Here is a 12,515-nt window from a genome sequence, read left to right on the forward strand (position 1 = left end):
ATTTTCTTCCCTTTCCTTTTCATTGCAGGAATGGCAGAGCCCACATGGCAGAATGTTCCTAACTTGCAGGCTTCCCAATCAATGTTTCTGTAATACCAGAAGTAAAATAGAGAAGCTTAATGAAGAGTTTGCATAGCACAATCCTGGCTGATACACAGAACTGGCATTACTTCATATCACTGTCCCACATCCTGCACTTTATGTACCACAGACCTTGGTGCTGGTAAGCAGAGTAGCCATTCTGTTCTCTTCAGGGCTTAAAAGCAAACAAAAAGCCTTCTTGTATGTGAATTTAATCCACGAATCCTTGGCAACCTGGGCAGGCTCCTGAGCTTTAAGTACCTGTAAATGCAGCCTTCTCATGAGAGCTGACTGAAATGCTAATGAAGGGCCATGTCACATGGGACACTTAGTATGCATTAAATGCACTTAAACTGCAAGCCTCTGGATGTTCAAGCAGGACAAGGCATGCTGAATACATTGGTATCATAAAATTCTGTATTGAAGTTAGGCCTTTTCAAGTGAGGAGTATCTCCAGATCATATTAAGTAACATGCATTGAGCTAATGTTCAACTGCTCCATAGAAATAATACAATCAATTACGGTCCTGGGGCTGAGACCCACAATCTACTGACTGTTGGTCCTAGCCCTGGGACTGCGTCAGCATCTCCAAATGGCTCTGGTGCAGTTCTAGGGCTGAGACCAGCAATCAGCTGATTTTGGTCCCAACCCTGGGACTGCATCAGTCTCTCCAACCAGCTCCATTGTGATCCTGGGGCTGGGACTGAAAATCAGCTGATTTTTGCTTTTAGCCCTGGGACCTCACTGGAGTCTCAGACTGGCTCCACTGCAAACTGACTCTAGTGCAGCACAAAGCAGATTTGGGCGCCAGCCCAGACTGTGCTAAAGCCAGCTGGAGACTCCAATTGGAGACTACCACCAAACAAAAAAAACCACTCAATGCTCTAAACAATGACACCAAGAAGGCAGAAAATGAAGCCAAGCTTTCCTCTGATACAGGAAATTACCACAGAACTCTTCCATAACTCACTTGTAATTGCCTATCATTTACATTCAACCCCAGAAAACTGCACTTCTCACTGTAAGGCACTCTCTACTTTCATAAAGAATGTATAAATAGTGTGATCTCCAGGGTAGTGTCTCATTTTAATCATGGAAAAATGTGGATTTGGGGTTCCTTTTGTAATTAAAAAAAATCCCCATTTTTTGTATCAGACAAAAACCAGGAACCCTGGTGATCTCTCAGGCTGCCAAGAACAAGTTAAAAAGAGGACCACGAAAATGTTGGCCTCTCTTTCCAAGATTTTTTCTGAGCAACAGTTGATGTCATCATGGGGTTCCAGGAGCCAGGGCCTAAACATATGCCTATAGGCATGTGTGGATCCATAATTTCACAGGGAAGCTGTGGGAGCAGCAACCTGTGCTGTAGGGGAATCTGCACCCCAACTCCAACCCATCCCTAATATACAGGAAGACAGACCAGTAGAAAGGGACTGTTTTAAGTCCCTCAAGCAGGTAAAAATCTTCCCTTCCCCCTCCTTTTTTCTCCATGCTCAGTGGTCTGTATACCCTCTCTTCTCATTCCTCCCCTCCCCTGTCCACTGCTACCACTGCCACTGTCCCCAGAGAACCCAGGGGCTAGCAGGGAGGGGTGGGCTCATTCCAGACCTGTTCCTGTGAAGCCAAGCTAGATAGAGACAGAAATGGCAGGTGATGGGTCCCTTCCCCTATGTTTGCGCTTGGGCTGGTAGGCAACACTCCAATAGACATGGCAGAGAAGAGGAACCTGCCCGCCAGTGCTGTTTTCTGGCTCAGTTGGGAACTGGAATGAGCAACTCTGAAGCTGGAGAGTGTTGGCCAGGGAAGGGGGGAAAAGGGAAGGGGAGGGGAAAAGACTTACTGCTGAGCATGGAGTGGAAGGGAGGGGAGGATTCTTACTTGCTTTGGGGTTCCAGCTGCTGCTTCCCTCCTGTGGTGGACCAAAACGGAGGTGCATCCATGCCACTGCAACCCTCTTGGATCTACCCCTGTGTAAACCCACCACTAATGGAAATCAGCCTTAGATCTCAATTTGAATTCATCGGTTGCTACTGTTCAGTTCATCCAGTGTCCTCCTTTTGACTTGCTTTTAGTAGCCTGCAAGACCATACTGATTATAGCTGGTCTTTATGAAATCAGAAGAGAACACATTGTTGTTTCTTGTAAATTCACATTCAGAACTAAAGTGGATTTCCATAACAGTGGGCGTGTCTACATGTGCAATTAATCTGGGAGTAGTTTACTCTTGAGTGCTAGCCCAGGGGTCAGGAGACAGCTGTCTCCTGGTGGGGGCTGGGACATTGCTCCCCACCCCTGGGAACTAACTGCTGCTGGGGCAGGCTCTGCCATTGAAGCCCAGGCAGGGACAATGTCCCCCTGCCCCAGCAGGGAGCTCCCATCAAAGATGTCCCAGTGTTGGCCCTATGACTGCCAAGTTGGCACCAGGGGATAAGGATCTCCCAGCACCAGCCCTGCAACAGTGGACTTGGTGTTGGGAGTGAAGGATCTCTCAGTACTGGCCCCATGGTTGCAGTGCTGGTGCTGGGAGAAAAGAATCTCCCAGCACTAGCCCCATGACTGCGGAGCTGGTGCTGGGAGTTAAAGATCTCTCAGTACTGGCCAAGTGGTCATGGAGCTGGTTTTGGGAGATAAGGATCTCCCATTGCCAGCTCCCTGACCAGTCAGCATCATCTCTGTGATGACAGAGCTGGCACTGGTAGATAAGGATCTCCCAGCCACATGATGGGGAAGTGGAGACTGGAAGCTCCCTGCTGCCAGGGCAGGGGGACATTGTTCCTGCCTGGACTCCAGTAGCAGAACTTTCTCCAGCAGCAGGCAGCTCCTGGGGGGAGGGAGCAATCTCCCACCCCCTGCTGCCCAGCTGACTAGAAGCACATTTGCTCCTGGCCAGGTATATACACATGCGCTACTGTGCAGTAAGTAATCTTGACTAAATTTGCTACTTGCATTTGCAGGTAGTAAATTTACTCACAGTTAGAACAAATTACTGCACTCTACCTGTCTGAATGTGTAGATGCAGATGCTTACTCTACAGTAATTAGCTCTATTGTGCAGTAAAGAGTTTTGTGTAGATGTGCCCAGTCTGAACCAGATTTAAATCCTAAGGTGAAAAATCTATGTTATGCATTTTCTAATTTCAGCTCTATCATGCAACTTGGGAATTATAATGCTTTCATTAAGACTGATGAATATTTCATATAATACAAGCCATGATAAGGCCATATGTGGATTACCATCCACTTATTGTTAAGTTAAAACAATCACTCATTTCACCTTTGACCCAAGAAGTGATTAATGCTTTTTTTTTAAGACAAAGGACAATAAAGCTTTTAATTAACCAGATTCTTGATTAAGTTTCTATAATAAAATATATCCCTCAAAAATTACAGATATATTTTGTGTTTCCAGACTATAAAGATATACGTTTCATAGTTTCATAGTAGGTAGGGTCGGAAGGGACCTGAGCAGATAACCAAGTCTGGCCCCCTGCCATGGGCAGGAAAGAATGCTGGGGCCAAATGATCCCAGCATGGTGATTATCTAGCCTCCTTTTGAAGACCCCCAGGGGAGGAGCAAACACCATTTCCCTTGGAAGTTGTTTCTACCTCCTAGCTGCCCTGACTGAAGTAGTGCCTCCTGATATCTAGCCTGAATCTACTCTCGGTCAACTTATGGCCATTATTCCTCATTACTCTTGGTAGTGCTCGGGGGAACAGGGACTCTCCCATAGCCTGCTGGTCCCCCTTGGCCAGTTTGTAGAGGGCCACCAGATCCCCTCTCAGCCTTCTCTTGTGGAGGCTGAACAGGTTTAGGTCCCATAGCCTCTGGTCATAGGGCTCGCCCTGCTGTCCCCTGATCATGTGAGTGGCCCGCATCTGGACCCTCTCGATGCTGTCCACATCCCTCCTAAAGTGTGGCACCCAGAACTGGACGCAGTACTCCAGCTGCAGCCTGACCAGTGCCGCGTAGACGGGGAGGATCACCTCCTTGGACCTGCTTGTGATGCATCTGTGGATGCATGACAAGGTGCAGTTAGCCCTCCTGACCACATCCCCACATTGGCAGCCCATGTTCATTTTGGAATCAATAGTGACACCAAGAACCTTTTCTACCTCTGTGCTGACTAGAAGGGAGTTCCCCAGCCTTTAGGGAATAAGAATTGATTATAAGAAGGTAAAGTATCCTGGAGCATGAAATATGGACTGTTCTAAGCTATTTTTTTATTCCTGGGCCTTGTTTGTAATTTCACAGACATATGCTCAGTCTCAGCAGTGAATTCTTGCAATGTCTATGTCTAATTAACTTTTAGAGGTGGGGGAAAAAACATTAATAGATCCTCAGCATTCTCATTTAGAAATGTAGCACAGGTATAGCTCAAAATGCAACATTCACCCAAGATATTCATCTGTAAGTTTCTCAGTGCATACTATACCATAGCTTGTGGTTGCAGTTACCAAGAACAACAAAGGATACACCAAAAAACAGAGGCAGAACTCACTAACAAGCTTTGCACTCTTAGCAAGGTGGAACAGGAGCTGCCAAGTGCCAAAGAGTGGTGGGGCAGGGAGCCAGAGGTGGGGGTTGAGCCCCAGGGACTCAAAGACCCCTACTGGTGCTGCCCTATCCCTTTCTGCTCACCCCACACCCCAGCTGCTGCTGCTGCTGCTGCTCTAGCAGCATCCCCACAGCTAGCTGGTATTGCTACAACCGCAGCAAAAACTCCCTGGGGGGCCATCATTCTAGCACCCCCATCAAGTTGGTGGTTGGGGCTGGTGCCTCACTTGCCCACCCTTCATTTTGCTACTGTCAAGAAATACTAGAAAATGAAGAATCCCTAAAATGAAAAGCTGCATCCAGAGCATGGGCACAATGCATAATACTGTAAACCAGGGCTGTCCAAATGGTCACTGGACCACATGCAGCCATTAGGGGATTCCATTGCAGCCCCTGGGTTCCCACCCACCTGCTGTTCCTTGCACTGTTCTGGCTGGAGAAGCAGCTGGGGATCCCTTTCCCTCTAGTTTCCCCTTCCCCAACCAGAGGGTGAGGCAATGCAGTGGGTTGTTGCCCATAGTGCTGAGGTAGTTCATGGCCTGGGGTACCTGAGAGGCATGGTGCAGCAGGGACACCCATGGTGCACCTGTGGCCAGGGAGCTGCGAGTGAGAAGGAACATCCAGGTGCATCAAGCGGTGGAGGGGTAAGGGGCAGGTTCTTAGTGTAGCAGGGGGCACAGGTGCATGGTGCAGTGAGGGAGGTGCACAGATATACAGTGCAGCAGCTGGAGGGTGGCCTGGTGTATGTGTGTGGGGGGGTGCCCTGGTGTGGTGCACCCATACTGCACCATGTTGCACAGTGCAGTTGGAGGACACAGTGGTAGCAATGGGGAGCATGGTGCAGTGGTAGGACATGTAGTGCAGAAAGGCACAAAGAGAATGGCCCTAGGGGCCCATGTCCCCCCGATGGCTTCCTTCCTGTGCAACCTGTGGTGCATGCAGGCCCTGGCCCTTAGAAGCTGGATAGCCTTGCTATAAACATACACAAATGTTATGCAAATACAAAATATTTGTTACTCAATGGGTCACATCCCTGTTGGAAACTTTAGGTTACTGGTACCTGAAGTGAAAATAGATATACTTTTAATTACAGTATACTGCATATTTAAAATTAGAGCTACACAGATGCTTTAACAAAAAAAACCAAAAACAAAAAGCCCAAAAAACAACCTAGTTGACCGTGTTGTTATTTGATATTACAATATGGATTTATCATCAATTTCTACTGCATAATGTTCATTTATGTCCTGTGACAGCTACAATAAAATGCTCATTTAAAGAAAAGAAAAAACCTGTTCAGAAAAACTCTAGTGGTTACAATCCTTAAAATATCAATTTATGGAGTCAAAAGTACATTTTATGTTTAATCTATGCACACACCCATTGATTTGTTTGATGAATCCATTTCTGGATGCTGTTTGCCCTTGGCAGTTGTTGATCATATATATGCCATTTTGTTACAATGAGATAACCAATACATTTCATACAGTTAATGAACTCACTTGCTCAAATCCTTAGGTTCAATGTGTATTTCATCTCCTACACAGCTAGGAATAAAGTAAAGGAGGTAGGACAGTAACTTCCAAGTCATTGACTAATTTTATAAAATGGGAGAATTTTTTTTTCTACTATCTTCTGAAACTGGAGCTCAGTGGCATCACCCAGAGGCCATGGGTGATTAATCAATCCTGCCAAAAAATTTTAAAACTAAAAAAAGGATCTATACATAAGTGAATTTCAGCAACAGCCACTCACTGAACAGTGCTAATAAGGTGGTTTTAGCCTGGAGTCTTAAAAAGAGGGAAACTCTCAGTGGCAGAATGGTGCTGTGTAGTTTATCACTGAATAGCTAGAGGCTATGACATACTGTTCTCTCAATGAAGCACTTGGGGAAGATCGGTAGGGCTCAATGAAGATCAATGATATACCAAAGATTACTATTTCAAGGCACATTCATCTTCCAGCTGTTATTTAAATCAATAACAGCTTTAAAATACTCTCTATGACACACTACCCTTACAAGCATAGGTGCCAATTTTTTTTAGATCTTGTCATCTTCTAACTCAATTCTTGTTACTAACAACTTGTTACACATGTCCCCACTTGGTGAAGACATTGCTTCTATTGATACCTAAAAACAGAGCAGGACAATATAAAAGCTGAATTAACTTTAATCAAGCTGTTTGAAGTTTATTCAACCTGTTCAATAACTTTGGTTACAAATGATGGCGATCATGAGAGTTTCTTGTTCCCCTTTCACTGGATTGAAAAATTCCATCCTGTTATAGCTTTCACATAGGGTAATTTTGCAAGCCATTATCAATGGTTTTCAGAGTTAATAGAGAGTATCCTTCACCCTGAATAATAGTTACAGGAGCTAAAAAGAGAAAGGAAAAGCTGAGACACATATTGTTGGCTTCACTCCCCTGGATGAAGAAGAGCAGGTAAGACTTTGCATCTTTTTCACCTCACAGGATGGCAGCTCCTCATTCTGTGCAGGAGCCTTTCATGACTGGCATGAAGATGCACTGAAGATACAATGCTATTTGGGTGATGGTGACTGGCTGTAAACCATCTCATAGAGGGAAAACCATAGAAATATGGACAATTTTGGATTCAGGGTTTGGTTAGGAAAATTATAATGGAAGGACCCAGCTGTGAAATTAAGGATTCTGAAACCCCTAATTCTCAAAATTCAGTATTTTTTTTGTGACTGAGTTTTTGCCTGAGGCCCATCTCTCATCTAATCAACTACAATTATAGCTACTGATGCACAAATAATTCCCATGCCAAAAATATTACAGAAAGTGGTAGAAAATATCATAAATCACTTTCCAAGATAATTGTGTTTCCTGTGGTTATTTAAATGTTTTCCCATTTACCCTCTCCTTCTCTCAGTATAATGAAAGTATAATCAGTCACCTGTTCTTGATGAACTACACCACAGTGTATATACAAAGACAGCAATAGACAGTGACAGGGCCAGTTTCACAAAGTATGTTGCCCTGGGCAGAGACTAAGTGTGATTAAAAAAACCCAACTTGGGTTCATTCCTTTCAACTCATATAGTATTATATCAATCAACAGGACTTTTAATGTCTAATTAAAGCATTTATTTTCTAAAACAGATTTCAGACATATCACAACAAGTGTGGTTAATTATTTCATACCAACAGCTTAATGTTATATTAAAACTAAATAAATAGGTTTTATTAGAGTATTATTTTGAATCTTATTTAGGAAAATAAAATAAAACACATTTTAAATATTTAACTTGGGTTAAGAAGAAAACTGGTTTAAGAATTTGTATTTGGCACAAAATGAAGCTTCACAAAACATTTGAAAACAGATCCTGTTTAAGCATTAAAAATCCTAGAAGTAATTCTTGTTATGATGTTAAAATACTGACAACAGCAATGGCCACCACCTACAATGGTAAATATATTTTCTTAAGTGAACCACAAAACAGGGGAGAAACAGGTCAGCATCACAATCCAATTCCAAGGGTCCAGCTCTGGAGAAGTTCCAATCTACATATACAATGAGACCTGAGTAGAAGGGCCCTTGTGACTGCATAGGTTGTACAGACTCTAATAGAGTTTTCCAGGCTCTGAGTAGATGACTGAAGCTTGGCTTCAGATGCAGTCTTTGCCATTCTGTACTGTGAATATTTTTTAATATATGGGTTGAAATTTGCTGGGGGGAAGGGGTTGGTGGAGACATAAACATCCCTCTGCCCACAGTTCCATTGTTAAGGTTGCAAGCCACTCTTCATAAAACTCATCCCATTCCCATTTTTTTGTTTTTGTTGAAGGATAGGGGGACTCGGGTGCTGATAATTTTCTGAAACTTTCACTTTTTGGCCTGAAATTTCCCAGATTTTAGTTCTGGAAAATCTGAACCAGAATGGTTCAAACTAGTTTTGAGAGATTTTTTTTTGCCAACAGCTGAAGCCAGAAAGTTACAGCTTGGCAAGGAACCTTGCTTGTTATAAATGAATAACTCTGTCCAAGACGATTTTCCTTCTGCCACCAGGGCAAGATGAAGTAAGACATACCTTCTCTCACAAGGCATTGCCATGTAGCCCTGTCCTGAGCTAGTTTTTCCCAGTTTGTGAGGTCAATGCCACACTTCTTAATGTTTCCCTCGAAGGTGTCCTTGAAGTGTTTCCTCTGGCCCCCATGTGGCCTTTGTTTTGGGCTGAGTTGGGAGTATAGCAGTTGTTTGTGTAACAGCTGCAAAGGCTTGCTTGGCTGCAAGCTGAGTGACTGAGCTGTGCCTAAGAACTTTTCAAGAAAGGTGGCAAAAAAATTTGCAGAGGTTGCAATAGCTTTTCCAAATGGAGGGTATGCTGTGCCTAATGAATGCTTTTTGGAGCATTTGAACTGTGACCAGAGCCCCCATTACAAACTCTGGGCTCTCGCTGGCTACTATGGAGCCACAAAATGCTGAGGGAGGGAAAACCAGCCGAAAAGAAGCTGGAGGAGGGCAACACCAGCCTGGAGAGAGAGGCAGAGACTCAGCCCCTCCTTCCCCACCTCAGGCAGAGGGAATGGCTTGCTGGGGAGCAGAAATCAGGACAGAGAAGAGCCTGAGTCATCCCAGGAGAAGCTGATTCCCCTCCCAGGTCAAACCTATGCAATCAAGGACACAGGTGCCCAGGGGAAGAGTAAGGAGGGGTTGGTAAGCTACCTGGGAGCTGGGAGAAGCTGCCTGGTCAGGGACCTGCAGAGATTCAATGGCCAAATCTCCAAATCCAGATTGAATCAGGAGACACTTTAATCTCTCCAAATTGAATCGGAACCCTCCGAATCGATTCATAGATTCATAGACATCAGGGCTGGAAGGGACCTCAGAAGATCATCGAGTCCAGCCCCCCGCCCCAAGGGCAGGATGTCAGCTGGGGTCACAGGATCCCAGCAAGATATATGTCCAATCGCCTCTTAAAGGAGTCCAGAGTAGGTGCTTGCACCACCTCTGGAGGCAGTCTGTTCCAGGCCTTGGGGACTCGGACAGTAAGGAAGTTCTTCCTTATGTCCAGCCTGAAATGCTCTTGGAGAAGTTTATGACCATTAGACCTTGTCATCCCATGGGGCATTCTGGTGAACAGCTGTTCCCCCAGATCCTGATGTACACCCCTTATTTACTTATAGGTCCCCCCGAGCCTGCACTTTTCCAGAATGAAGAGTCCCATGGCTCTCAGCCTCTCATCATAAGGCCTGTTTTCCTGCCCTCTGATCATGCATCTGGAAGATTCAACAATTCAGACATAGACACAGCTTTAAATATTTTTTCTACATACATCAAGGTACCAGGCAGCTCATGAATGCTGAGACGGTGGGGCAGCTGGAACGTCCCACAGGAGCGCAGGGGGGTCCCCAGTGCGCTCAGCAGCAGACCCGGAAGTGGACCAGAAGCACTTCCGGTCCACTTCCCTGTCCACCAGGGAGTGGGGGGGGAGCCCTGCACCACCCCTGGCTCACTGACTGGTACCTCCTGGATCTGGGGGGGCTCCTGGGGTCCCCCCATGGCTGATTGCCAAGCTAGGAGGGGTTGGAGGAGGGGCCCTGTGTACTCAGCAGCAGAGCTGGGTTTGCTGCTAAGCATGCAGGGGCCCCCCCGCACTCCTGTGGGACAGTCCATCCTTCCCACCATCACAGTGTTCACAAGCCATACCTGGTACCTTGAGGTGTGTAGAAAAAACATTTAAAGCTGTGTCTATGGTCAAAATACTGATTCTCTGAATCAGCATCGAATCTTCAGATTTGGATTCAGCTGAATTGAACTGGGACAGTAATCAGAATCAAGAAATTGAATCACTGTCCCCGATTCAGGCCGAATCCGAATTGAATACAGCACATTTCACACATCCCTAATAGTTAAAGCTGTGTTACCATTTATTGTTATAGGACGGGAATTGTGACCAGAGGAAAAGCAACCTGGCTTATGGGGAGGAAACTGTTTTAAAGGGTTATAACCAGGTGAATGTAATCATTGAGGTTGTTTGATGCAAGTGGGACCACCCAGTGGGGTGGAATTATTCACCTAATGTTGCAGTTATAAATTCTATTCAAATTGTTGGTCTTATTATTAGCTATTGATACTATATTTATATATGTCTTCTCTGGATTAATTGTTTCTTTTCTGTATATAGTTGCACATAATAAAGAAACCAATGTGCTTATTGGGTTTGGACTAAATTTGTGTGCAGTGATGGTGAGGCACACACCTGTCCATGGGACACCTCAGTCAGCAGACCTGCCTGAGGGGGTTCCCAGGGCTACTTGGACGCTGAGGATCTGAAATCTGAGACATCACCCAGCCTAGCATGCCTGCATGGGTTACATTTTGATAAACATACCTCAAGCATGTGCACGTAATGCTTTAACCACTACTAATCAACACTTCTATACTGGTGGTGTTAGCATCAGTGAAGGCTTTGGTATTTGTGATCCTCCCACCTTATGCCAAGGATCTTTCAGGGGTAGCACTGGTGAAGGTTTTCCAGGCTTTCCAGGTGGTCCCAGTAGATCACCCACTCTTCACAGCCATAGAAAAGAGTTGGAATTACCACAACCTTATATAATAGGAGCTTTGTTCAAGTCCTATGTCATGATCATTGAACACACGCTGATACAGTCTTCTGAAGACAGACCTGACATATTCTCCAGCTCCTGTCTATCAATGAGGATCTTTCCTGGGAGGAGTTGATTGGCCTGGAGCAGACCAGTGAAGCACCTTTGTTTTTCTGATGTTAAGTGTCAGTCCCAGGCATTGGTACTCGAGAGAACCAGTTAAGGGCCATTTGTAGGTTCTCCTCAGTATGTGCAATAACAGCATAATCATCACCATATTGGAATTCCACAATCAGGGCCTATGTAACTTTGGTTTTGCCACAGAGGCATGAAAGATTAAAAAGGTTTCCATCCATCCTGTACTTGTTACTGATGCCATGTGGCAGACAGTCACTGGTGAGCATCTTGATGACCACAAGAAAGATGGAAAACAATTGGTCAATCATGCATCCCTGCTTGGTGCCAGTACAAATGGCAAAGGGCTCGATAGTGAAGCCATTGCATGAGATGGAGGCATTCATCTGGCCCATGAAGAAGTCTTAGGATGGTAATAATTTTTTCTTGGGGAGCCAAACTTCAATCAGATCTTCCATACAGTTTCACAGTTAATGAAGTCAAGAGTTTTGGTCAAGTTGATAAAGTCCATATACTATTCCTGGCATTGTTCTTGGCATTTTTCCTAGATCTACCAGGCCACAACAATCATGCTTATGTTGCTTCTTCATGTTCTGAAGCCAAATTGAGACTCGAGCAGGATCTTCACGGTTATGGAAAGAAGGGTGATACCTCAATAGTTTCCACAGTCAGACATATCTTCCTCTTTGAAAATGGTGACAATATTGGCATTTTTTAAGTCAGTGGGAATTTCCTCAGTGTTCCAGATTTTAAAAAATTGTATGGATCTTGTTGATCATAGTTTACCCACCACCTTCGAAGATCTCAGCTGGTACGCCAGCAGGACCAGATGCTTTGCTGTTCTTCATCTGTCTTATCGCCTGGTGGACTTCTTCAGATTTCACTCTTGGTTTTGTCACACCTGTCCTGATGGCATTGGGTGATAAAGCCAACTGATTCTGTGGAAGCCTCATGGATGGTCTCTTTTAGAGCTTGCCAGGCTTCTTCAACACATGTGTTATCAAGGGGTCCAAAGGCATTTGATGTTCTACTGCCTTCAGACTGATTTGGGTTGTTTTCAGTGTTTCAACACAACCCTGATGGATTGATCTCACTAAGCAATGATTGATCCAGCAGTCTTCAGCTCCTCTCATGACGCATATGATATAGACGTCTTTTACAATGACATA

General features: G+C 44.9%; 1 protein-coding gene across 1 annotated transcript in view; it reads right to left on the minus strand.

Annotated features, from left to right (window-relative positions):
- The window catches only part of HS6ST3 (heparan sulfate 6-O-sulfotransferase 3), a 67,648-nt gene extending 55,349 nt beyond the window's left edge, over positions 1-12,299 (minus strand). The window contains exon 1 of the mRNA XM_019528497.1: positions 12,133-12,299. Coding sequence (XP_019384042.1) covers positions 12,133-12,299 — 167 coding nt within the window. The remainder of the gene's footprint in view (positions 1-12,132) is intronic.
- Between the last annotated feature and the right edge of the window lie 216 nt (positions 12,300-12,515).

Source organism: Crocodylus porosus, unplaced genomic scaffold, assembly GCF_001723895.1.
Source record: "Crocodylus porosus isolate Cpor-Errol unplaced genomic scaffold, CroPor_comp1, whole genome shotgun sequence".
Lineage (NCBI taxonomy): Eukaryota > Metazoa > Chordata > Crocodylia > Crocodylidae > Crocodylus > Crocodylus porosus.